The sequence below is a fragment of the Ammodytes marinus genome, assembly GCF_949987685.1.
Source record: "Ammodytes marinus genome assembly, chromosome: 21".
Taxonomy (NCBI): Eukaryota; Metazoa; Chordata; class Actinopteri; order Uranoscopiformes; family Ammodytidae; genus Ammodytes; species Ammodytes marinus.
In genome coordinates, this window is record NC_137225.1 from 18,791,739 (window position 1) to 18,819,716 (window position 27,978).

The window sequence follows — 27,978 nt, forward strand, 5'->3', positions numbered from 1 at the left end:
GAGTTTAGTTAGTTTAGTTTTAGTTTTGTTTTAATTTTGTAATAAAACAAAGGAGCTGCTAAAAAACAATGGGATACTTAAGTCAATGGTTGGTGGTGTTAAGAAGCCCTGCTAATGTTACTGGCAGCAAAGAGAGGTCAATACAAGTCAGAAGCCCCTTTTACACAGAGATTGCGGCATATTTACGGAACAACATCACTCCAATATGCCGGCTTTGCTTGCTTCTGTGTTATTTACACAGAACCAAGCAACGCCGGCCTGCTGGCGCATCAGTAGTCCCTTTTACACAGCGCTCCGGAATGAAAGAGGTGCTTGTAAACAGCGTCAGGTGTGACGTAAACATTTAGCGCCGCGCCGGTCAGCTGCTTTACAACAACAACAATGGCCGGTGAATTGAGAGCAGAAGTGCTGGAGCTTGCAGTAAGAGGGCAGTATTTTACTGTCCCCACGATGTGCCAGTTGATCTCGCTACGCGCTGAGTCCAACATCACTGGGACAGTTAACCAAACTGACTAAATCAATCCGACCGCTTCACCTCTGTGTGTGTGTGTGTGTGACAGGTTGGTTGTGAGCGAGTCTCTTTGTGAGGGCAGCGATCTGCCAATCAGACATACACATACACACAGTGTGTGAAGTCACGTTACTGTAGACAGAAATAAAGTGTGGATATACGCTCAGACTTAGGATAATAATAGCGGCGGCGGAATGTGTTAGCAAAACAGTAGCTCTGTGGCTAACAGCTGAGCCGGAGCCTTCAGTCAGCTGAAGCAGACAGTCTAGCGGGGCGAGCAGACTATTCCCCCGTTACTAGGTCGACCTTCAAGCTGAACAAGAGCCCTCCGCTGCGCGTCGAGCTCCTGCTTCAGCTTGTCGGTCTTTATTTCTAGCAAGTGACCCGTTCGCTATACTTTATCCCTTACTTAGCCTAGCCTAGCTTTCCATTGTACAACTTCTCCTGGGCAGAAATAGACTCATACACTCTGCAAAATGAAGCGCGGGGGTTTGGATTGAGCAACGGACCTTATGATCAGCTAGATTATACACCGTTCCTTTTATTTGGTGATTTTTACGGGACATCAGGCCGCCGTGGTTAATGTTAAACACACGTCCTTCAACTGCTAACATGGTCGCATTTTTAGAACGTAGACTATGGAACGTCAAACGCCTCCCTGTTCCGCAACAACAAGCTGGAGCATTTAAACAGAGAGGCGGAACTGATCGTGTCGGGAATCTTACTACCCCCCGAGGTAGTAAAATTCCCGGAACGATCACTCGCACCTTTCTTCCCTCGTTCCGCAACTGTCGCATTTACACAGCAGGGCGGAGGGCCGAAAGGCCGGCATATTCCTGGCTTTCACTGGCTGTGTAAAAGGGGCTACTGATTACTCCATTATGCATTGCTGCGCTATTAGCTTCCTGCTCTGAGAGAGAGAAATGACCTTCTCCGCTGTGTGCTTCCTGTGGTGAGTTTGGTGATAAAGCCAACATGCTGAGCTGCCAAGATGCAAACCTCCTAACACTAACCTCTGCTGCAGATCCACAGCTAGGGCCGAAGCTGATACGCATGCGTGGGGACGAGCCATGGATACTGCAGTGTTAGATACATTCACAAGTCATTTAGCCGCTTCCCTCTGCGGTGCGAACTCTCACTCAGCCCACCACCACTTGTTTCGAGAATTGTGCATGTTTTTTTTTCTCACAATCACACCCCTACACACTCTACTGCATTCGACTCACATAACACCAAACCAGCATCATACCTTCTGACCTTCATCTGTATTGTGTTTGCCAGTCAGGAAGTTATATTCATGTGAAGCAGCTGTTAGATTATTCACAGGCGCTGCCACTAAAGGCCGTCAACAGGAGAATAGTGGGAGGAACTCGCAGCTGATCATTAAAAATGACAGATCGCATACTCTGTCTACAGATATCAGTGAGAAAACAACCAGCAGCAGAACAGAGGGGTTGTTTGTTTCCTGACAAAAATATGAACCTCGAAACTGAAACTAAAAATCAAAACTTTCTATTCAGGGCAGCCACTGACTATACTGCTACTATTTTCTACAGTTTATTTATTTTTTATCACGTAGTCCACTTATAATGAAAAGTTTTTGTCTGGATTTTAATAATGAGGTTTTATAGGTGAGCTGCCTTATTAATCTTCAAGGGTTTAAATCAATGGAATCACAAACATTCTAGCTTTCCAAACATCTGTTGTATGTGTAACATGGCAGTTGTGTATCATAGTTGTGTATTGAAGGCTTAAGGCGTGCTATCCAATTACTTTGCTTGATGAAATATTGGGTAGAATACTCGAATACTTTAATAATCCATAGCTGCAGTGACATTTTCTGGTGTTGTGTTGCTGGTTTTAAATCAGTAAAAACATATAATTAGTTATACTGTTTCAATACAAACGTGAGCATTTAAGTATTAATCAATAATAACTCAGCAATGGATAAATACTAAACTAGAACAGTTAGCAAAATACCTGTCTTGTGTAACAAACACTGTTTAGTTAAGGAGAAATAGACACTAAAATAAACTACGCCGATATCTCTTTATCTTTAATCTTCCATTATCATTGATCATCTGATAAACGTGCCAGCTCCGCTTCCTACCAAGCAACCAGCCGCCCACGTTGTTAACCTTTATGGCACGGCGCCAAAGAATGTGCTCCCTCGATAAACACGCACAATCATAAGTAACATTATTTTTTCTAGCCTTTGATAAAATGTTCCCTGCTCTGCCATGAGTCCTTGGCCAAAGTCACTGCCGCAGACTCTGCAAGGCGCTTTACAGCATTCCTTGAAGTATTCCTGCAGACGTGTCTCCAATTTCACACTTTATGGGACTCTGCTGGGTGAGAGACCAGCTAGTCCAAAACCACAGGTGTATCCACTCCCACTGGCCATTTGGATGTTCAGAAATTTGAGCAACTGGAAACAGAGGAACTGGGAAAAAAAGCCTTGTCCAACATAAGCTTAACCAGTGTTAATGCACGTTTACACTTGGGATTTCCATCTTTTATAAGGAGTCTATGGGATTTCCCCTATTGACATCTTTCAGAGGAGAGGGACCGCAGCTTTCATGGCTGACCATTAAGATGTGGGAAGAATTTCACTAACATTAAATGCTATGAGGGCTGTAAATGCCTTCTTCTCCAGGCTTGAATGACCTCAGTCGCTGTACTTGGGAAGGTGGTACACACGCACGCACACGCACACACACGCACACGCACGATCCTTGGCCCAACATCATCAAAGCTCACGGACAGAGATGCACTTTTGTTTACCCCTCAGGCCACAACAAGACAGCCATCACAAGACAACACTGTCTCCTGGTTCTGCAGGGCGATCCTGGAGGACAATCAGACTACCACTGTCTTCGTTTTAAAATCATAGAAGACGAAAAAATAAAGAGACACAGCAGAAGAACAGATAAGAGTAAGTAGGATCTATGGTTTTGTAGCAGCTGAACTACAGACGCAAAACACGAAAAGGGAAAATTATTTATTTTGGCCTCTTCCCAAAACTGTGGCGTTGGTAATGTGACCATATTTGAAAATGATAACATTATATTTAACAGGAAGGATGGGGAATGGAGACTAAGGGGAAAACGCTGCAGACGCTAAATGCTCAAATAAGCATGATGAGCATAATGTTCACCATCTTATATCAGTGAATTAACATTTTCTGGTTGGGACTGAAACATAAAGTGTAACATGAGGCTGATGGGTAACGGCATTAGTTTTGCTCATAAACCAAAGTATTGGACAAATTAAAAAATGTGTTTGAATTAGATGAAAAGTCAGTGGATGTAAAGTTACATATTAGTGTAGTCCTTCCTGATGATGAAATATTTTTCTGTACAAAATTCCATGGCAATTTATCCAAGATATTTGACTCAAGACCACAACTGTCTTCCTGCTGGTGGCGCTGGAGGCAAAGTCAGGGGATCCTCAGAGTCAGTAAGATCTCATCATCTCGAACATGTTAAGCTGTACAACATTTAATGGCAATCCATCCCATAGTTTTTGAGATATTTCAGTCTGGACTAAAGAACATGGGGAATCTACCTGTGTGGAATTGATACCCGTTTTGCACAAGGAAAGTAGTAACTTTCATTTAAGAAAAAGTAATTGTTTGTTTAACTTTTTTAAATAGCCTACAAGTCAGATAAATTATTATAATAACCAACAACAATCGTAGACCGGGTCAGATCCCTTCAATTGAAACGGGACATAAGTCATTTTCATGAAAATTCCAGAATTCCAAAAGTGTCATGTCGATGTATTGATAGCTGCAAATTCCATCAGAGATTATAATGGCTGTCGATGGGAAGGAGATTGTAACAGCATCTATCAGCGAGAGGAAGGCTGCAGACAGATGTGAACATTGACCCACTCTTCATTCCTAAATCTGGGGGAAGAGCAGGGGGGGATCAGGGTGCCAGGGCAGAGTCTGGTCTGGGGGGCTAATCCGCTGCCGGCTAATAGCCCCTTGATGATATACGCAGTGCAGCTGTGGCAGGAAGGTAGGCCAACAGCTGTGGCCCACAGACCGATTATCAGATTTCACCCACAGACGGCGAACAAGCCGACAAACAAGAAGCAACACAACAGAGTCTCGCCTCCCGCTGTGGGAGACGAGACAATATGTCTTGGAGGTTATAGTTAGTATTTATAGAGGGAGATTTAAAGAAACATTGTTTCCCCCACTGGATGCTCTTTTATTTAATGTATCATCCATCTGTGACAATCGCTGCATTCCTGGAGTTAATTTGTGATTTATTTGGTCCACATATCCTCCAATAACCTACCCCATTTACTCCCAACCACCACAAAGAGTAAAAGACATAGCTCACAAATATCAATTTGATAAAACTGGACACACTTGATAAAACTGTTGCTGTCAGCCTCATAGTTGTATTTCCAGCTTGGACGTATTGGGAGTTTTACTGCTACAATACTGTGGCCACCACCACCAATGGCAGCAAGCCTACATCTAAATAAAATCCTACACAAAACAGCCAATTCAGCTAATTAAAAATATAAAATAAGGTTTCTGGTTTCACGTGTTAGCAAACCATTAACAATGTGTAAAGGCAGACAATTGTTTACCCTTCCAACTAAGAACAAGAGGGGATTTTTCCATTTCTTTACCCTCTGACAACATGGTGTGATTGAAGCGTTAGGCGATGTGGTAAAGCGGCTAAGCTAGCAGGTCTCACCATAGCTTAATAAAACCCATTAGGTTGCACTTTAGCTGCTTATCCTTTGCAAGCATAAAGAAACGGCCAAAACATCAAAACATAGCAATTGAGTCGTTTTCAAATTGAAATTCTCCAAGAATTTCGGCCAATTTAACATCTTTTCACACTTTACCTTATAAGCGATACTGTACCCCTGTATAATAGATCCACTGCTGACATGAACGCTTCAAGGCAAAGAATTTAGGTTGGGGGACTAATAGTTGGTAGTGTTCAAGCCCATTCAGACTACAGTAAGTATATCTTAAAGCAAAAATGTGGTGAAAGGCTTGAGTCTGAACTTGACACAACAGTCTGAAACATTTTCATTTATAAAATAATACTTATATAAATGAATAATAGTCAGTTTTACTACTTTACTGCCGACAGGTTAAGAAACAGGTCAAAAGGGTCAGAGAAACAAGCCCAACTGCAAAACAACAAATCCAAGAAAAAAATGTATCAAACCAACTTACATAACTATTTTATCTCTGAAACACAATTTATTCATCATTGAAAGTGTTTCCCATTTAACTGGAACAAGACGTCATGTGAATAATGGTACCAAAGGACAAAAAAAAATCTCTCATTCTTACACAAAATTATGATTCACTGGGTTTGGTGACACAAGGGACAGATGATGAATAAAAAGCCAAAACGTCATTAATAATTCAATCTGACACGGCTGTGCCCCTCAGCTTCAAATGTTGCAGGATGGGGCCTTAAATAGCCAGCACTCAGTTTTGTTATGTAAAGCCAAGTATGATTTTTTTTTGCATTATTCATCGTTTTTGCCTCATTTCTGGGAGGCAGAGAAAGTCTAAAGGAGGTCCAAAATATGGAGCCATACTAAAAATGTTTGTCAAAATAATCCATTTATCAATGTATATGTTTATCTGGGATTCATTCAAATTTAATCCAACAATTTACGCCAAAATATTATAATTAAATTGTCTCTTAAATCCTCTTAAGTATTCAAGTCTCCACTTACAGACAGGCACATGGTACCACCACCAACACATTTATTAAGTGTTAGTTAACTGTGACAGAATACAAAGGAAACACCAGGCTGTGAGAAAAGAAAGATGAAAATGAAACTCCCTGATTTAATACGACTTCTAGGTAGTTTCCAGACCAGGAATGGTCAAAGAACCAGACAGCTCATCCTCAATTAATAATAATCTGAGGGAAAAAGGGAAAAATTTGTCCGTTATCTGTGTAGACTTTGTTACAACTGGCTCGCTGTTGGTGGAAGGGATGTTACATGTGATCGGGCTGAAGCCTCACATGACAACGTGTCGTTAAGGACATGGCCTCGGGGGCTTTTCAGGACAAACAACTGCAAGATACCAGAATGAACAGAAAGTGAATCTTCTAACAAACTCAAAGTTGGAACCTAAGGAGAAACCACAAGTGTTTTTGTAAGTCAAAGGAAGAAACTCACCGTCTTTAAAAGAACTTTACGGGTGTTTAATCATAAATATTGCCTGGCCTTATGCTGCTTATGGTGTGGACGCAGCATTACAAACACGTTGATAGCTTTTCCCATGCACTGCGTTCCCGGTTCGCTCATTTCTTAAACTTCTTTCCTTTGAAAAGTGTAGACAATGACATATTTAGCATCTTCTGAAATGACCCCTTGTTTCTGAGTTTCTGAGCAATTCTTGCCTTATTATTTTAGATGATATGCGATAAGAGTTATCATCCATTTAAGGCAATGATCCTTATGGTGCATTTCAGAGCAGAAACAATTAGACAACTGTCAGAATAGTCATTTCCCTCGTAAGTGAAATGTGAAGATGTGTTAGAATTTTTTTTACATGTTTGCATTTTGGACTGTTGGTTGGACAAATCCAGCAAGTGGAAACTGGTCATATCTTCTGATACTGTATCTTATAGACTAAACAAATACTGGATTTACTTTTGGCTGATGCGAAAAGAAAATCGTCAAGTTGATTGAAGGCCCAGTCTATGTATGTAAGCTTGGTGCCAGTTTAGCACTTTCTGATGAATGAGTTGGCTAACGAAGGAGTAAAAATAGAGGCAAATTCGTCAGACTGTGCTGAGCCACGCAGAAAAAACAGGTTTCACACGATACTGGTTCCTGCCAACCTAAAGCCTGACCCCTTATTTAAGCTGTTGGGCACTGCCACCGCCTACATCGTGAATCAAGTGTAAGGACTGTTTTCTGTTTTGAATCAGGCCTTATTCACACTAACCTCAGTTTGTCTTTGTTTAACTTATTTTACTTGGTGTTTTGCTGGATTTTACAGTGCGTTGTCAACACAGAATAAGACATCCAATGTTTAATTGGACTAACAACACCAACTCATATAAACTGTGAACAAAACACCAGCATTTTTTAAAGAACGGTAGGAATGTTAGGTCCTTTCCTCCTGACAAAAAGGTATTTTGCGATCTTGACGACATCAGGCGATAAAAAACATGCAGTCCTTTGGAATCAAAACCTCTAAAAATACACAATAGCATTAAACTCTCTAAAGTGTCTCCAGCTTCAAATGCTGTGAATGAAAAGGCTGTTATATAAAAGTAACAAAATATAAAAGGGCCTCTGCCTATTAGGTCAAGCCCAGCCATGCTTGAATAAAATGACTGTGAAAAGTCAACATTTTTCTGCTCCAGCCCATGTGATGTGGTGTGATAGAGGCATGCTCAAAGGAATGCCAATGCAGTGAGGGTTTCCCTTGTATCGCAACTTTTGGCTCTCTGCGGTTCAGGAAAGCAAACCCAGTGACGCAAAGTGCCATCTATGGGGTGGAGAGGGAGACAATACACGGCCCCCGAGGGGAATAACAAGTGCCTGCTGCTAATTTTACCTTCTCTAGCAGAACAAATATGAGAAAGCAGGAAGAGTCTTAAGAATAATAAGTTACGTTATACCAATGTAATATTACTGGCTGCAGTATATGTGGAACAATGCACTAATATTTTTTTATTATGTCAACATACATCTGCAATTTTGTTTGAGACTGTACAGAGCAGGAGAAAATCAGTTGATGGCTTTTCATACACGCCTTCCTTAAGATTTTTTTTTTTTTAAAGACTGATGAATAAACTTTAGATCAGCTAACAATAAATTCCATTATTAATAAATCAGCCAATTATTTTCTTGATTATTCACCTTAAAAGTGAGAAAAAAATCATGTCAAATTTGAGGCTTCAAATTTCTTTTATTTTGTCCAACCAACAGTCAAACCCACTGGAAAACATTCAGTTTGCAATTGATTTTTTTTAACATTAACATTGCAAATCCACATGATGAAGGATCTGCTGGAACCTGAGAACAGTTGATAGTTTTGCTTAAATAATTAATTGATTGTAAACATAGTTGTCGATTAATTTTCTGTCCATTAACTTATTATTTATACGACCAATTTTTGCACCTCTAATTTCTACTAGAAAACAATATCGATGTACTTTGGCAATAGCAAATAATAACACATATTTAGTTCAATTGTTTGGAAAAGACAATAAAAAGAGATGCATCAGGCTTGTGACAACAAAATACAGATCAATACAAAAGTCTTAAAAGTCATAAACAAGAAAGATATATAAATCTTCCAATGTTGTATCAGGAGTGAGGTGCTAACAGTGTTAAGTTTATCCTGAGCAATGCACTCAATAAAGGGTCAAAGGGTCAGAGAAACCAAATATCAGTTTCCCCCTTGATAACCAAAATGTGTAAATGGCAATGTTCTTCCTACTAAGGTCATGAGTAAATAAGGTACTCTGAGCAGCATGAATGAATAACTGTTAAGAGTTCTTCCTTTGTCCATGCCAAAAAAGTCATCCTTATGCTCCACCTCTGCCGGATCAAAAACACCAAATATTTTTAGTTAAATCCAAAGATTGTATTGCTTTTCTCTGATTCACTTGACTATTTTAGACAATCAAATTAACACAAACAATTAAAGACAATAATCAATAGTGAAAATACATGTTAGTTGCAGCTATAATCTCTGGAATTTGGATGAACCAAAGATGATTTACAAATACAATCTATCCAATGCTTTCTGGGAAATGAGATGAATAATCACCACAGCAATGACTGCTTGGCACCAAAGATGACACCAAAATAAAACTCAGGCAGACCAACCAACATCCGGTCGGACTGCCACCCACAAACACACAATAACACACACACTGCCCCCATCTACTGCGTCCCAAGCAGTCAAGCCAGAAAGCTTATTTTTAAGACGTTATCTCTCCATCACGCTGCTCATTGTTTTCCATTTTACAGCACTGATCCAATAGTAAACAGTAAACAGCTCCGTGTGCTCTGACACCGCCACAGGGAGAGAAAAGTTGCAGGGCGGAGGCCGAGTGAGTCACGAATACTTTTGTGTCATTATGCGCTGATCAATAATTGATGTGCTACGCAGAATGGAGACGACAGGATGCTGCGACAACTTCTTTTCTAGTCTTGCTTTGCACCTCCGGTCGACTCAAGAGAAACCTCCTGTGGGTCAAATCACCCCCCTCAGGTTACCGGCATTAAAAATTCAAGCCGTTACTTTTGCATAATTCACCTTGTCAACATACAGAGGAACTGGCTTGAATGAATGTTGTTCAGTTTTTGAGGACAAGTACTGGAACAATTTTGTACAAATTCCTCTTCGAGGCAAAGTGACGCCGAGGGCAGCTTTACTTCACTTGTCAAGTGATGTTTGTGCAGCAGGGATCAAACAAGGTAGCTAATTTAACAACAAAAAATACACGAACCTACACCTTGTGTGTTTGCCACTGCCTCGGTCTAAATGGGTGTATCCCAGTTTGAGTTTGAGCTGGCCCACTCTGCTTCAGGGGCATCTTGCCTTTGTTTAAACGCTGACGAGCCTGCTCTTTGGTACCAGCATAATGCTCTTCCTCGTCATGTGATCTCTGCAAAAAGAAAAAAATTCCAGAGCGGCTACTGCTGCCCGGGCGCACATGGCGGCCTTTTCTCTAACAGATGTTTTTCGTTTGCGCTGCTGCAGCCTCTCTCTCTCTCTTGGTTGAGAGGCGCGGAGCCAGGGAGGTGATTCATGATGCGAGCCTTTTCCCCTCTTTACAGTCAGCAGACACAAAGTATGCTCCGGCGTTGGGAATAAACACAGCCCTTGGTTCTGTTTTGGAAGATTGTTTCTTATTATTGTGATACAATAAGCTTGTAATGGATTGGAGTGAGAAGTGATGTATGGCGCTGTTGCAGCTGTTAGGATGTCGAAGAGAGGACAAGGCCTGTTTTTTCCCCCCCTCCTTTAAACAAACCATCTCTGGTTACCGTCCCGCTCATCTTTAATGTTTACATGTGACCCTGTTCAGTTATTCAAATACAAATAAAGCCAGTCTCTTTAAAGCAGCGCCAATGAAAAGTTGGAAATCATGTTTCAATTATTTTACATGACAGATTATAATAAATACTGGGAGCCTTAAGTCATTCCACATCTGCAGCAAAACGTGATTTAAAAAGAACAGAAATTAAATTAGGTCACGGTGTGGCATTTACGGACAACAGTGAAAGGTGTATGCTCCCACTGGTTTGATGCTCCATTTAATCCAAGCAGGAAAGGACGCCAATGCAGAGTGAAGGTGGGGGGTGGGGGAAGGTGGAAACACACACACACACACACACACACACACACACACACACACACACACACACACACACACACACACACACACACACACACACACACACACACACACACACACACACACACACACACACACACACACACACACACACACACACACACACACACACACACACACACACACACACACACACACACACACACACACACACACACACACACACACACACACACACACAAAGAGTAACCCACCTGCCTGGCCTGATTACACTCGCTCTATATGATCAAGGGTGACACAGCATCACAGAGTATAACTTTTGGGTGTGTTTCACTTAAAGGAAGAAATCCTTTAAGTGTTTTTTGTTTTGTTTTTTTATAAATGCAATATGGCCTCTATAATATGCGTGTGTGGGGGAATCTCTATATAATCCTGAAAGTTAAATCCAGATATGACTGCCAGTGACTAGGGAAAGTCTCTCTCTGTGTTTGTCTCTCTATCTATCTCTCCCTCTCTCTCACTGCTACAGCCAGGCAGCAGGCTCTGAAGCTGTGTGAGTTATGTAATATGAACATGGAGAGCTGCAGGCCTGAGTGCACATCCTCCCATTTCTCTACACTCTTTCCAGCCAAGGCCACAGCCAACCCTCCTCCCTCCCTCCGTTGTTACTCGAGTTATCAGCAGATTCACAAGATATGAGTTCACTTCCACACACAAACCGGCTCTGCGTCCTGCACCAGGTAGTGAACTACAAGAAGTGTACAACACATTATAACTAATGCACAGTTTGCTTTTGCAGCAACAGGTGCAATTATTTCTTAATTATTGTGCAACATTTTAATAGTAATGCATTATAATTAGGGCTGTGATAAAAAAAAAATCGATACAGCAATATATCGTGATATTTGTATCATCTGTATCAGCTCCAAAAACCGATATTTTGAAAAAAAAAACTCAATTTGATTCAATTTGTCTGCTGAATTATCAATGATGTATTGAGACCTCGCGGATTGTGCAAAGAAATTGTTAATTGCTGTTTTTCCATTTTCATTGAATGCATCATATCTCAATGTAGGCCTATCGTGATATATCATAGTGTGACATCATGTATCGTGACACCTTTCATATCGTGAGTTGCCAATACCCTTCCTTATTTATATAGGCTAATGCAGTTAAATATCACCAGTTGAATTAAGGGTTGATTGCATGTAGTCATGGCTGTGTGTTAACTGGATGTAGTACAATAAAAATTGCTGTATTTTCCATTTAAAATAGATGTAGGGCTAATTGTTGTCTAGTCTTTAAGGATGTGTTGTTTAATTAGGCTTGTCCAATCATCCATCCATCCATCATTCGTCCATCCGTCATGCGTGCAGCTTGCAGCAGGCGGGCTGACACTCTGGGCCTTACCTCCTCCAGCACATTGACGGTGTTCCTGCAGCTCTGCAGTCGGGTGGTGAAGCTGGACGTGGTCGGGGAATTGTAATCCTCTGTTGTCTCCGAGAGAAACTCGGACACCGATATTTGATCCGGCATCCTTTAACGGTGGTGAGGAGTGGGGGGAGGAGGAGGAAGAGGTGGGGGGGGGGTGGATGCCCACTGGAGGGTTGGCGACGAAGACTCAGAAAGACAAAACCATGTAAAATAAAATAAAATAAAAAAAATAGCGATTGAAAATGCAAAGGGAGAGTCTGGAAACGCTAGCCAACGGAAAGGAAAGACGGTTTTTTTTCACGAGATGATTGAGACGTGTCTTCTTCTCCGGTGACTTCTCAAATGACTTCACTGTTTCCCCAAGGGGCCACGGGAGGAGGGAATCAACTGGATATCTGCAGGCTGCGTCTATTTCCTAGCGAGGTGTTGTCTAAAAGCGACGCATTTATAAATAGTGTCACTACTGCGTCCGTCCTGGTTAAACCTCGGAGGAGAAAGCAGCGTAAAGAATAGCGGATGCCCTCATTATGCTCTACAGATGTTCAATAAAGCCGCCTGTCGTCCAAACAGCGCGCCCGTTACCAGCCTTCGGTTAGGATTTATCATAGTCCATGTTCCGCCGAGGTGGTCTCCAACTGCAGCGGGCTTCGCTCCCCTCTCCTTCGGTCGTAGTTTGTGTTATTTTTTTTTGGTGCTAAACGCTGCCGCAGACACATTCACTGCCACTCTCTCCTGCTCGGCCGCGCTCGAGCTTCTCTCGTGTCAAGCCAGCTGGAAGGAAGTGTGTCATATCCGGTCAAGGTTTTCAACTTAAAATCAAATTAAAGTATTTTCTTTTTCTTTTTTTTTATAACAAATTAAGTGTTTCAACGATAAATGTTTCAAGTAATTAGGGGTATTGAATAATAGTGTAAACTGTTGATTAAATGTTATTTAATGTCCTTTGTCATAATCAATGTCACTTCACAAATCAGTTTAAAAAAAGTGTACACCTGCTCATAACTTAGAATTTACATATGTAGGCCTACATATTACTTATACATATTTCCACTTCAAAGTATTCAATTCACTGTACAACAGTATTTGACTTATTCAATTATGTATTTATTTAAATAGTATACTTTATCTCTACATCATTTTTTTTCAATGTCTTTGCATTGTTCTCAGATTTTCTCTTCACAAATGATTTTCTCTTTGCCCTTTCCTTTTCTTTATGTTGCATTGTTTGGAGGGAGCCTTAAGGTCAAGAATTCAATTTCCAACAATTACTCCTACAATTGTTGGACACATGACGATAAAGCTCTCGAATTTTTGTAGATATATTTTGCAAATCTATATGTTGCATGAGTTCTATTGCCCAATGTTGCTGATAGAGTGAGTGAACTATAAAAGTGAGGAAAAGTTCAGAAGTTTTGACTGATACACGTAATGCTGCTGTGTTTTGCTGCCTGTGTAGGCTGGAATGTGAAAGGTATTTGTAGTAGGAGTTGCATCTACTTTTTGTTCAAAGTTATACATGTAGGCTACACATTGTAAAATGGTGTGTTCACAAGCAAGGATTATGCCATGATCTGATGGTGCACACAATAAACATAAACATTAAGAACATAAGTAAAAAGGCATGTTGATGAATATAAATGGAAATGTTACCATACAATTCTATAAAAAATATTATAAGGGTGTCTAGTGTTTTAAAAGCAATACTTTTCTTCATCATTAGGCAAAAAAAAATCGTGATGCAGCTGTTTTTGCCATACAAGGGCAAAACACTATAATATTATATATCATGTTCTTCTTTAACTTACTTTGAAATTGAAATTACACGTTTTCCGGTGTTTTATTTCCATTGGTGGTAACTTGATACAACTCGCACCCACCCACTTCGCCTGGGTTGGTTGAAGGCATGGTTGAAGGGGCCGAGGAGTCACTCTGCGCATGCGTGATCTGGAATCTGTGACTGCAGGGAGAGCCCCGTCCAAGGCCTGCTACTGAAAACAACGATTCACAGAGAAATGACATTATTGTTTTCTTTTGTTGGACTTGTAGCAACATTTAGGAGGATATTTACAGACCTTAGTCTAAAAACAACAAGGGCCCATATAAATGTTGTCAGTTGGACCTATAGCTGCTAAGGTCACACTGCCTTCAAAAGGAACAACATTCAACGTAAAGTTGCTTTTATTTTGTAAAACTCGTCCATTAGGCCATCAATTTTTAAATGTAAGGACACACAAGTTGACACAAATATGAAAACCACTCTATTATACCACATTGTTCCTCAATTTACGTCATTATGTTTGGGCATATTTTATTATTTCCTTTTTGGTGGTGGTGGTGTCAAAACAGTTAACCAAATGAATAATCGTGTGCAGTTACTGGCCATTCATTTCCCTAGGCCAACATGGACATGGGCTGATAAAAGAGTGCAGTTGGTTGGATTGAGTTTGCACAAGTGTCCCCTACTGTCCGATGGGTTTATTACAGTTTTTAAATGGTGGCTTTTACAACAAGGTTTTCTGGGAATTAAATGTCATATATAGGTGTTGTAAGAAACATCATATGAGTTTACAAAGTCTGTCATTGTCTGTAGTTTGGATAGAATTTGGGCTCTATGGGATCTCTTAAATATACTATATTAACTCTGGTTTCACAGCCGCACATCAAAAAGATGTAATACACATGTAACACAATATGTATGGCTTATGTTGGCTATAATAGGAAAACAGACTGGATGTTTGCACATGGTAACATAAGCTACTTCCTTTTTTAAGCCAACTTCACAGCTGTCTGTAACAATATCTTCAAACCTTTTAGAGACAATGAGGTCATGACCACCATCTCTTTACCAGTTTAAATTATTCAGACGTTACAGGACCATGTGTTATTTTGTCATCACAATGTTAAATATCTCAGATATTTCTAAATATCATATTATTCACACTCAAACAACATCCTGGTTACACACACCCCATAATAGTTTTTAAGTATCTCCTTCTTGAGCTGCTATACGAAAAGGCACACACCTTTGTAAAACCACTATATAGGCCTATACATTGCACAGGTAACATCTAATAATATCTATTTGTCCCTATTATCAATTAGAAAAACCTCTGTATTTCCTCTTGAACTAATCCAAACATGGAGTGCCACCTTGTGGCCTTTTAATAATATTATTATAAAATATATATTTTTAATAATCTAATGATTCTATAGATGTATTGTACCTAAAAGTTTGGCCACTTGTGGTATAAACATTATTTTAGCAAAACTGTAATGCTGTCAGGGATTCTGTGCGAGAGGTATTTTATTATTTAATATTTTTTAAATGTATTAAATATTAAAAATGTCGCTCGAATACATACAGAGCACAGGAACAAATGTGAAATAAGATTAAACAAGCAAACAAACCAATAGTGATCATCAACCTGTACAAGGGAATGTAGGCCTTCATTTAGAGATCTTGTATACTTATTTATTTAATTATATTGCAAATTATTTTCCATACCCCTTAATGCATGAATTAAAAATATATCAGTCAAGATTTCTACTTCTAATGCATGAAAGAAACATAATTTGCCCATTTTAGGCACACATTCTTAAAGTTATAGGCTACATAAACCATTGATTGAAATGACATAGCCTACCATGTGGAAAGTTAAATCTACAAATGATATACAATCCAATGTGGAGGCTGATGTGCAATCATCAAAACTCATACATGTACAAGAAAACAGATTATAAAACTACCCACTGCATGCATTAAGTGTTTAATTTTTTTTCTTACATTATTTGAACTGTTAATATTTGCATTATTCTGAAAATACTAACCAGAAGTTCCGGTTTTGACTCTCGCGAGATTAGCGTTGCTAGTGTTAGCTTTGAGACAGAGTTGATAAGGTGAGTCGAAGGAGCAGGTTGTTTCTGCTTTTTAAAGGTAGTTTTCGGTTTAAAAAACACTTAAACACAGTTGGGAAAAATAGCGGAAGTGGTCTCTGAAGATCTGGACGACCAGAAACTGCCCGTTATCTTCAAACTAGTCTCGTGGGAGAAGCAACGGCCAGGGTTTAAAGTCGAATGGCTGAAGGCTCCTCAGGTAAATAACACGTTGTTTAAAACATGTTTCCAAAGACTGAGCAGGTGCACAAACATGTTATATATATAAAACTGACTTTCGTGAGGTGACCTCGCAACATATGTTTCATTTAGGACACAAAGTTCGCTCGCTAAGGAATGCTAACGGTAGCTTCAGATCTCAGTGTGATTTGGTTATTCCTATCTGACGTGACAACATGTGACAGTGAACTTTGATAGCTTTCACTCCACACCTGATCTGACGGACAGCAGGGGATAATAATAGGGACACAACATATCTTCTAAAGGTCTTATCTTTATTGAACCTTAATGGGTATCAAAATGTCTTAAAACTATATTTAAAAAGTCTTAATTGCTCAAAAAGTATTGGTATTCAAATGAGTGTCTTTAGACAAAGACTTTAGAAAGTCTTAAACCTAACTTTACTGTAAAATCGTATAATAAACATGTTAATAGCATGTGCACCCGTATTAAAACAAGAATGTTTATTACTATTGTGTGAAAGTAAAGAGATAAAAATGATTGGAATCAGAATTGGGTTTATTGAAAGGTACAATCACACAAAGGAGGAATGTGCCATGGACTGGTTGGTGAGAGAACACATTCATTTAAAACAAAGTCAAACTGATATTCATTTAAAAAAAAGTCACAATGAAAAATAACATGATTTTTCTCTCCATCTGCAGTCCATGATAAACATAACTGTTACTTCTACATTGCACACAAATCTTCCGGCTTTTGACACTGTGACTTTTTCTGCTTTCAGGCCCACCTGACCTCAATCCAGATGGGGTGTCACATCAAAAACCGTATCCGAACAAACCCAGAAGAGGCCGGCAAAGACACAATGACAGAAACCTAAACGGCAACAGTTTTGATTATGATCCTTCTCAACACTATGGACACTCTCATGGACACTCTCATCAGGCCTTCAAACCCTCATTCAACCATGAAAATTCAAACTATGCATCGCATCAGGACCCTCCATACCAGGGAGGAGAGGACGGAGCTGGCAGGCGGGGCAGAGGCCGAGGGAGGAGAGAAGGGAATAGAAGCGTAAATGGGAATTTCGGTGGCTCCGGGCCTAGGTGGCAAAGACCCGGCGGTGAATTTGGCCCTTATAATGGTAGCAACAGAGGTGGAAGTGACTTGGGCCCTTATAATGGTAGCAACAGGGGTGGAAGTGACTTGGGCCCTTATAATGGTAGCAACAGAGGTGGAAGTGACTTGGGCCCTTATAATGGTAGCAACAGGGGTGGAGGAGGCTACCACTCAGGGGCACATCCCATGGACGGACCTGATGGACATAACTGGCGTAGAGAAGACGCAGGCAGGAGTATGGAACGAACCAATGAAGACCAGGATGCACGGGCTAAAAAACCCCGGAAGTTCAGCCAGGAGCCCAGGAGAGAGAAACAAAACGAAAGAGGTTCTCGCTTAAAGGAGAACAACACTGTAGGGGCCGGTCCGAGGTCAAATGACGCCAGAGGAGAAATCCCCCCTTCGGACATCAGGGAAAGACCTCAGAGGAGCAGGGCCAGTCCAGCAGACGCTCAACGCGACAATGATCATCAGAGGAAACACACAGAGGCAAAGAGACGGCAAGGACCAATCAAACCACCCAAACAGACGGCTCAGGAGGAAACAGGCGCCATAGAGAGAGGAGGCGGAGTTCAAGATGACTCTGGTTATGGTAGATTATCTCAGGACGCTGTCTGTAAAGCCGGACGAGGCTCAGGGCGACACACACCCATTCAGAGGAGAACACCTCATCCAAACCACAGGCCCGCACAGAAGAAATTGGACAAGGTGCCAGAGAGTAAAGAGACGCAGACAGGTGAGACTGTAACAACATAAAGACTCTTGTATACAAGCCCAAAAATCACTTTAAATATTTCACATACGTTTTATTTTTACATTATAAATCAGGTGTCAGGCAGGTGTTACAAGAAATATTACCATTATTAACTGAACATAGTCAACATAACCTCATCAGAATGCATCTTGTGGTCTCCTTTTCACTTTGCTTCCTAAAGAAATGAATGTGCCGCCGGCACGCACTAGCAAATATTTGCTAGGAGGTTTATCTTGCTTGCTGCTCGTGGACACTTGACTCTACATACATGACTCTTTGCCCCTTAACACTTTCTGATATTACCCGATTTTTAACTAACTTTGTGATCTTTCCCCTCCACAGGCTGTCTGATCGAGCAGCTGTCTGAAGAGAAGTATGAGTGCATGGTTTGCTGTGACATCATCCGGCTCATGTCCCCGGTGTGGAGCTGTCAGAGCTGCTACCACGTCTTCCACCTCAACTGCATCAAGAAATGGGCTCGCTCCCCGGCCTCTCAGGCAGACGGTATGACCCTTTTAAAAACAACACATCTGGACTGACCCACTGGTTATCTCTGTGATGCCTATGATGCACTGTAATGTGATGCATAGTACTGTTGAGTAGATGGACAATACAGCACCTAGTCACTGTGGCCTCTTTAACAAAGGCTTTGAAGTTCCTGCTGCATCAACACGTTATTTTGTCACATTGTAGTTTTGAGAACAATGGGAATACATTCTGCTCTGGCTATGGAAAGTTTATATAAAAAACATATATTTTTATTCAATCTTAACATTTAAATTTGTTTTTTCAGAGTCAGCTGAAGGTTGGCGTTGTCCGGCTTGCCAAAATGTCGCTCCGAAACAGCCGAGCGCCTACATCTGCTTCTGTGGTGAGTCACTGTTTGATTGATGCCATTAAGACCTAGTGTCAAGCTAGATTTCTGTGACCCATCAATCACTCTTTTTTTTTATGTTTTTCCACATTTCATTTGCAGGTAAAATGACAAACCCAGAGTGGCAGCGCACTGAGATTCCCCACAGCTGTGGTGACATGTGTGGGAAGAAACGGAGTGGATTGGACTGCAACCATCCCTGTAACATGTGAGCCTCAAAAAAATCACAGAAAAAGGAAATCTTTCTCAGTCTTTTGTCATTTTCAAAACAATGTGTTGGATCTGGATGTCACATTGAAGAACAACAGTCTTGCTAGTTTCAGTTTTCGTGTTTTAATTTTTTTTGTTATTTACTAGTTTCTTTAATTGCCAATAATCCAAAATTCTCCAGAAGAGTATTAATGTTAAACAAAAAATGTCTGTGTCTCCTTTCAGCTTATGTCACCCGGGACCTTGTCCACAATGTCCTGCATTCATAACAAAATCCTGCATCTGTAAAAAGACAAGGTACTGTTTGCCCTTTCTTGTCTGTGTGTATCCTATGTGTGCAGATTTGGCCATGTCTATTTCTGTTTTACCCAAAGAAATTAATTTTTATCATGATATTGATGGAAGCGTATCTTTGCAGTCAACCGATGCGCTGTGGCACGGGTACGGTGCTGCAGTGCAACAAGGTGTGCGGAGCCTTTCTCAACTGTGCTGAACACACCTGCGCCCAGGTGTGCCATGCCGGGGCGTGTCAACCCTGCCAGCTGCAAGTTCAGCAGGGTGAGACTCACTTTGCCAACACAGCTCGGATATAAATGTGTCCTGGCGAGGTCTTTTAATCTTGGAAACTTGAATCAACCGATCACAATTTTTGTATTTTTCTTCTATTGTCTTTAGCATGCTACTGTGGCGTTACCACTCGTGATGTCCTGTGTGGTACGGATAAAGAAGGATTTAATGGTTCTGGGCATTTCACCTGTGAAAAGATATGTGGACAGTAAGTCTTAACAAAGCTGACAACCATCATCCATTAATAATAACATAGCTCTTAGTTCCCACCAATGCCACTCACTCACTGTCTCCTGCCTTCAGTATGTTGGGCTGTGGGGCTCACCGGTGCCAGCAGCTGTGCCACCGCGGCCCCTGCCAGCCATGCCCGCGCTCCCCCAGCCTGGTGAAGACGTGTCCCTGCAGTCAGACTCCACTCACCAAACTGCTGGAGCTGGGCTACTCTGACCGGAGGAGCTGCTCCGACCCCATCCCCTCCTGTGGGAAGACCTGCAACAAACCACTGGCCTGTGGCTCCAGCGGTAAGGCAGGAAGTGTGTCTGGACTCAGAAAAAGTGCACGTTTCAGCGTGTGTGATTGACAACCCGGCGTAAGCTTAAATCATTTCCCATAATGTAGTTAAACAAGTCCAAAATCCAATCCAATTTGACCAGCTAAAGGATGTAAAAACATGTGACGGGTCTGAAAGCTTTTAAATGTGGAAAATGTGTTCTAGCAAAACCACGGAGTATTTGGATCTCTATTCAGAACTGTCTTCTTTAGTTTTAGTTGAATCAAATTAAATTTTAATTCAATGGAACTTTTTCATCAAATGTCATGGCATCAGGCTCTTCATATTAAAATTCCTTTTTAAGCCATAGGGTTTAAAAAAAAGTGCATATTCTGAGGTTGTACCTTTTTCACATCTGCATTCTATCAACTATGCCTGTGTTCCTCTTTTATGTCTCTTCTTTGAAGTGTTAATAAAATGAATGCTTAAGCAAATTCTTATGAAATGGTTCCTATGTAACTTCTCTTTTTCCCATGAGGCCATTTTCAATCCCTACACAATGAAACTGTTTTTACTTGGTTATTTTCAGACAGGATGTACATTATGTTTGCAGCCATTGTTCTCCTCTAATGAATGAACTCATGTTATTTCAGACACCATCCATATGTGTGAGAAGCTTTGCCACGAGGGCAGCTGCGGGCCCTGCTCCCTGACCTCCACTATCAGATGCAGATGTGGCGCCAAGACCAAGGTAGCAAGGAGTTTCAAATCAATAAAAAATGATGGCCTATCTTCTCCGTGACAGAAATTTGCCTTCAGTTTGTGACTCAAACAACATAATTCTTTACGTCGTTGCTGCGACTGCCTTTTGTTGTGCTTTTATTCAAGACGCCAAAGAGTTAAAACAGACCATTTGTTTTGCAGGAGGTCCCGTGTGAAATGATCAAGAAAGAAGGTGAGATTACAGCAAATACAGAAGAAATTAAATTCACTGTTTGCCTACGCTGTTCTGGTGTTTCAATTCTGACTCTTTCTGTTCCAGACGAGCTGGTCTTCACATGTGAGAGGCGCTGTAACAAGAAGCGCTCCTGTGGCCGACACAAGTGTGGCGAGCTGTGTTGTGTGGTGGGTGTTCAATCTATTGTCCAATGTGCAAATGAAACTAATATATATCATTTATATTTAAGGAGGCATAAGAGCCCAGACAATGCTGTTGTTGTAATGTTAACGTAGGTTTGACATTCATTTATTTTTTAATGCAAACTAGACATAGAGAGAAAATAAAGTGACATTTTAAATCCCAATAGCATCAATCACAAATACTTAAACATTTACTGTATATAAATAGAACATTTGTTTTAGCTTTTGTTAGAAAGAGTGTTTCACTGGTTGGTGTTCACATACTATAAACATCACTCAGCTCGCAGTTTTTCAAACTCTATTCTTCTTTTTAAATAATTCCACTTCACACCAATATCAATAGTCTTGATATAAGTGTTATTGTTTTCTGTGTGTCTGTCCCTCCAGGTCGTGGAGCACAAGTGCCTCCTGATCTGCGGCTACAAGCTCAACTGTGGTCTCCACCGCTGCCAGGACACTTGTCACCGTGGCAACTGTGAGCCCTGCTGGCAGTCCAGTGAGTACAAAGCTTTGTTCACAAGCAAAGTTAGAAGTACCGCATAGTCCTCCTGCAATTAAAAAAAACAACAAGAATTAGATATTTTATTATTTTTACTTCATCAATGTTTCATTTTTTTATCATCCCGTGTGTTTTGTTTGACATTATTGTTGCCACACAGTTCATTTCCTATGTTCCGTCCTGATTCCTTTGTGTTTGTAGGTTTCGACGAGCTGACGTGTCACTGTGGGCTGACCGTCTTGTACCCGCCCATCCCCTGTGGCACCAAGCCACCAGAGTGCAAGAACATGTGTACCAGAAGACACGAGTGTGAGCACCCAGGTAAGATTAAACACTTAATGTTCACATCGCAGTGATAAACTGTAAATGACCCACTAACTTTTATCTCTCATTTAGTGTTTCACAACTGCCACAGTGAAGAGAAGTGTCCACCTTGCACGTACCTCACTCAGAAATGGTGCATGGGAAAGCACGAGGTAATTTCTCCCCTAAATGACACATTTTGCATAAAAAATTAAATAAACAAGTCTTTACAGAGCCTAGGCTGTGTATTTACTCAAGTTTTTTTTCAGCGTACGGACAGGTAGCATATGATGAGGAGATATTTAAATGTTTTGGCAAAAAGTAATTTTGGAAACAGGTATTCACCAGAATCGCTATAAACCTCTTTTTTCTTTTTTTCTTTCGCTCTCTCAGCAACGCAGCAACATTGCGTGTCATCTGCAGGACATTTCCTGTGGCCTGATGTGTAATAAAACGCTGTCATGTGAAATGCACCGCTGCAGACGGATCTGCCATCGCGGCGAATGTCTTGGAGAAGGCGTCTGCCAGCAGCGCTGTGTGCAGCCTCGCTCGGACTGTGGCCACCCATGCTCCGCTCCCTGTCATAAAGGCGGCACATGCCCACGCACCACCTGCACTGCCAAGGTATGATACACTGAAACACATATTTGAACTGCTGGTAATCAAGCTGTTCCCCAAGTTTGTGCAGATGGTCTTTTGTAACATCAGCTTCCCCTTATGTAGTGACTTATCACCATAAGGAATAAACTGTCTTTTGTAGCCGATGAATGTCACATCTTTAAATTATCATGGAAGGTTATATTCCCCAGTCCCAGCTGTGCATAGTTTCTGTTTCCCTTGGCTACCATTTTAGTTGATGAAATCTTTGTGTGACTATCATAAATAGTTAACTTGGATGAAATAATAACATTTCAGTGGCAGTCTTCCAAACTGTGGAGCTCAACTGACAATAAAAACATTCACAGCTGCAGGAATTCCTCACATGAGCAGCAAAAGAAAGCAACATATTCTGTCTAAATCAGACTGAAGGCTAGTCCACCGTATATGTTATATACCGGCGCCATAGTATTCTTTCTTCATTCCTCCAACAGGTAGCTGTACAGTGTGACTGCGGTCGAAGAAAGGAAACGGTGGGCTGCACAGAGGCAACCAGTTCATATCAGAGGTAAAGAGATTGAACTGTTTCTAAATGTATATTGGGTTTTGTGAATTTTAGAATTTTAAATGGTTTGAACCATCCATCAATGTCTGTCCTGCAGGTATGCAGCTATCGCCATGGCCAGTAAGCTGTCAGACATGCAGCTGGGGGACTCTATGGACATCGGCCAGTTCCTCACTAAGAAAGAGCTGAAACAGGCCAGGTAGAGTGCTGGAGGAAACATAATGATTCACTGTTAAAAGGGCACGGTGCAGAGTGTTCTTGTGCGATATGAGAGGCTGTTCTTTGCAGTGATTTTTAGCACAGTTAAGAGGTGCTCCGAGGCCTGGCACCATGCAGTTGCTTTTGATCAATATTGAAACATTATTTAAATGTGCTACTGCATGGAAATGGATTTCCTGTTCAAGATGAAGGATGGCTTTTTCTGCATGCATTAACATTTAAATAAATCAATCCAAAGAATGGATTTAAAGTTTCACATGCGCTGCTGCATCATCTCAGAACTCAGGACCACAACCATCAGTACTATAAGAATCCTTAGCACAGGGAGTTAAAACAAATGTGAATGTTTTAAAGATTTGATATAAAAATGTGTCTGTGTCCCTCAGGCTTGAATGTGATCAAGAATGCGCTACTTTAGAGAGAAACCGGCGTTTGGCAGAGGCGTTGCAGATCGACTCGTCTTCCGACCCCTTCAACGTCCGCTCTCCTTCTGTGTACAGCGACAGCCTCAAAGACGATGCCAGGTCAGGCCTTTTACAATTCTGCTCCTTTTACACAAAAAGGTGTTAGCATCTGTCTGTTCAGTTTGTATGAAGAGGATCAATCGCATTGAAAAAAACTATCTACACTCCCCTCTGTTCCTCTTGTGTTTCAGAAAGGACCTGAGGTTTGTCACCGAGGTAGAAGAGGAGATCAAGAATCTAGTTGAGCTTGTGAATAAGGTAAGATGTTACAGTGAATCCATTGTGTCAGTATGGAGGCCTTGACTGTTTGGCTGACCTCTCTTGTGATGTGGGGCTCCCTCTGGTGGCTGGGTTTGGTTTGGACCCCACTGCTTCTGGAGAACAATGACTAAAAAGGAAAAACTGGTCAAATGTTCAAAAGCGGCATGTCAAAACCTTAATTTCTCTGTCTAACATCTCAATATTTCACATTAACATAATGGCCATGTGTTTTCTGCTATGTTATGAATGAATTCAACATCACAAATGCCTAATACAACACTGTAAGGCAGCGCTGGAACAGCAGCCCCTCGAGACAGAGTTGTTGCTCTGTTAACTGTTTTCCAAAGCTTGGCTGTAGTATGCTATGCTTGTAATACAAATGTGCAAGTCTAAACAATAAATTCTCTGAACTACTGTGTACAATGCAGCTGTATCACAACGTCTGTATTTGGATCAAAGTAGTTCATGCACCATCACTGTTCCCCAGTTCCTCGTTACAATAGTTTACGGTTTGCTCCGGTTATAAACACTCACATTAGAAATGGTGTTGATTCAAAACAAAATGCCGTCCACTTTCAGCTGTGACATTTATGTATGAATCTGACACAGTTGTTAGGAATTTAGCTATTCTTGAGCGCGGTTACCTCTCCGGTGACTTGAACTACAATAGAACCAGCTGTTTCTTATAGATTTGACAGGAGGGCGAAGCCTCTTAAGTAAGTGTTTCCAAGCCAAGCTATATTAGTAGGTACCTTGTGTTTTGATGTGTTAAGGCTATCATCAAGAGTGTGGCTGTCATGGTCTCTGTTGCTTTTGTTTCTTTACCAAATGTAAAGTATTGTTTTTTTTCATAATGAATAATGGCGGCAAAGCTTTCCTGCCTCAAAGTCTGCTTTATTAAATATTTTATATTAATACCTCTCATATTAAATGTGCTTCATACTGTGCTGCCTTCACCGACTTCGCTTTTTTTTTTTTTATTCTTGGCCTTTTTATATGGGCTTCTACATTCCTAAAAACCGAGGTTATTAAATCCGATTTTGCTGTAATACTTTCTAACTAGCTTCTGGCAGAGACTGTGGGACAGTTTTTATGCCAGTTGTTTTTTTCCCTACCGCATCATGTGTAGCACACTGATATTATAAGTGGGGTGGGACACAGCTCAGTGAAAAGAGTGCCACACATACACTACATGTCCAGAAGTATGTGGACACCATCCACTCCTCTATGGACGCTTTCAACCAGATTTTTGGAAAATGGCTGCAGGGATTTGCAGACAACTCCTGTAATGTAACAGTCGATCTTACAGTTCATCCCAATATTGTCGGATGGGGTTAAGGTTGGGGCACTGTGCCGGCCAGTCAAGTTGTGGACAAAAGGCTGAGAAAAAACGTGTTACCTGGATGTGGGATCTGGAAGCATTGTCATGTTAAAATAGGAAAAGGGCCAAATACACAAAGTTGTAATTCCATTACTGTCTAAAAATATAAATGAAAAGACACTACATATCCATCATTTAGGAACATTAGCATCAGATAGCATTTATACTGCTAACAGGTAAGAGCAGTAGTTTGTTTCCCCCTTTAAGACGAAGCAGTGCTTTTTGCCACCTGTCGATGCTAGAATCATTTCTCAGTACGAATCCCTAATGAAAATCAATGATCTCTGCAGGGGAAAAAGCAGCCGAAGAGGAGCCACTGTTTCCCGCCCATGAACAGAGAACACCGGAAGATCATCCACGAGCTGGCCGAGGTCTACGCCGTGGAGAGCGTGAGCTACGACAGTGAGCCCAAACGCAACGTGGTCATCACCGCCCAGAAGTAAGACTGTCATTAAGTTAAGCTAACATACGTGTGTGTGTGTGTGTGTGTGTGTGTGTGTGTGTGTGTGTGTGTGTGTGTGTGTGTGTGTGTGTGTGTGTGTGTGTGTGTGTGTGTGTGTGTGTGTGTGTGTGTGTGTGTGTGTGTGTGTGTGTGTGTGTGTGTGTGTGTGTGTGTGTGTGTGTGTGTGTGTGTGTGTGTGTGTGTGTGTGTGTGTGTGTGTGTGTGTGTGTGTGTGTGTGTGTTCGCTCATAAGGTCAAGATTTTAAAAAAAAAATTAACTGCATTATTTATGTTCAAAACAAGAAATAATTCACTTTCGGGCAATAATCAAAAAAGCATTATTTTCTTCTCAGGGGGAAGTCGGCTTGTCCAAACTCAACCCTGACATCACTGATAGAGCGGGAGACATGGGCCAGGGCCCCTCCCCCCATCGCTCATATCAAACAGCATAGCAGCAAGTAAGTCTTGTTCTAAGGTTAACCAGGCTTTTCTGTAACTAGAGGCTCACAAACGTCTCTAAAGTGTCCTTAAACATCACATTAAAAATTGTATTGTATATTTTTAATTTCCTCATCTTTCTTGTTAGTTTTCATGTTTTACTTCCTGCATTTGTGACTGACCTTCTTCTTATTTCTCCTCCTAGGCCCGCCAGTGGAGGCACCTGGTCCAAGATGGTGAAGGAAGAGCCTGTGATAGATTATTTTGATGTCCAGGACTAAACATGAGGCCAAATAGAAAACTGAAAGCTCAGGATCTACTCATAAACATACTTAAGAGTATTAGGGCCATGGGAGAGAGGAAGAAAATGAGAGGAGGACATTTTCTCTTTCATTATGCACTTCGCGAAAAAAGTGAAAATGTCGAGACTAAAGAGGAAATACAATGTAAAGAAATAAACTCGACAGTTCAAGACTTTGGTTAAAGTTGGAAGATGGACATTGGGCTACAACCTTAATTTTAACCTAGACAAGACGTTCTCCCAGTTCGACTTATACCATTGCTCTCTATGCAGGGGGTTGTGATATTCAATTCAAGTCATCAATACCTTCCATCTTATACAATGCAGTGTAGCTTAGAAGACGTCTTGTTTCCATAAACATGAGGGTTGTTGCCCATTGTCTGCCTTACGACGATAGCAAATATGTTTAATTTGTGTTTTAATAACGTTTAGCTTAGAGAATTGATCCCGGAAGTCCAACTTTGTCAACATCTTTCCAACTTTACCCCAGTCATGAACTGTCAACGTTATTCTCGACATTTCGTCTCTCTTCTTTAAGTGAATAATAAATAAATAAAACTTCTTCTAATTTTTTATGTCTCCCGTGGCCCTAATTCTCCATATAAGCATTAGTCTACATTTGCCAAATACCGAAGCCTGAATAACCTTTTTTTTGTGTAGCAAATCCCCTGGCTTCATATTCAAATAGAATTATGTTTGAAAATACACCCACTCTCCTGGTATATCTAGGAGGAGGAATTGAATGAGTCAAGTGTTCCCTTTTGAATTGAGATATTAAAGTCCATCGAGCCTTGCACCAATTCTGAAAAGAAGTTCCTTTTTTCGTTGCCTGGTTTTTACTTGCTTTGCCATTCCCTCATTGACTCCAATAAAAAGGTGAATTATTTCTGGTTTGAAGGGCGTATATATTTAATGCATCGTCTTCAATATTCAGTCATGGAGAAATATCTCAACAGCAGATGATTCTTCAAAGTGTGGGTGAGTAGGAGTGGGCTGCACTG

The 27,978-nt window shown here is 41.0% G+C and overlaps 2 protein-coding genes across 4 annotated transcripts in view; one reads left to right on the forward strand and one right to left on the reverse strand.

Annotated features, from left to right (window-relative positions):
• The window catches only part of asap1b (ArfGAP with SH3 domain, ankyrin repeat and PH domain 1b), a 62,303-nt gene extending 49,328 nt beyond the window's left edge, over window positions 1-12,975 (reverse strand). For both annotated transcript variants that reach the window (XM_080050449.1, XM_080050450.1), the window contains exon 1: window positions 12,256-12,975. In XM_080050449.1, coding sequence (XP_079906575.1) covers window positions 12,256-12,381 — 126 coding nt within the window. In that variant the 5' untranslated portion in view covers window positions 12,382-12,975. The remainder of the gene's footprint in view (window positions 1-12,255) is intronic.
• Window positions 12,976-16,150: 3,175 nt separating this feature from the next.
• nfx1 (nuclear transcription factor, X-box binding 1) lies at window positions 16,151-27,829 on the forward strand. 2 transcript variants are annotated; one of them, XM_080050447.1, is made up of 23 exons: window positions 16,151-16,372; window positions 17,138-18,208; window positions 18,569-18,730; window positions 19,020-19,097; window positions 19,203-19,308; window positions 19,536-19,607; window positions 19,729-19,868; window positions 19,986-20,085; window positions 20,181-20,398; window positions 21,021-21,118; window positions 21,292-21,322; window positions 21,410-21,492; window positions 21,895-22,003; window positions 22,208-22,327; window positions 22,403-22,482; window positions 22,703-22,933; window positions 23,401-23,474; window positions 23,569-23,670; window positions 24,077-24,214; window positions 24,346-24,412; window positions 26,087-26,235; window positions 26,592-26,696; window positions 26,882-27,829. In XM_080050447.1, the coding sequence occupies exons 1-23, from the start codon at window positions 16,354-16,356 to the stop codon at window positions 26,955-26,957; spliced, it is 3,429 nt and encodes a 1,142-aa protein (XP_079906573.1). In that variant the 5' UTR covers window positions 16,151-16,353; the 3' UTR covers window positions 26,958-27,829. The 2 variants fall into 2 exon arrangements, with proteins under 2 accessions (XP_079906573.1, XP_079906574.1); XM_080050448.1 differs by having other exon boundaries at window positions 19,026-19,097.
• Window positions 27,830-27,978: the final 149 nt, after the last annotated feature.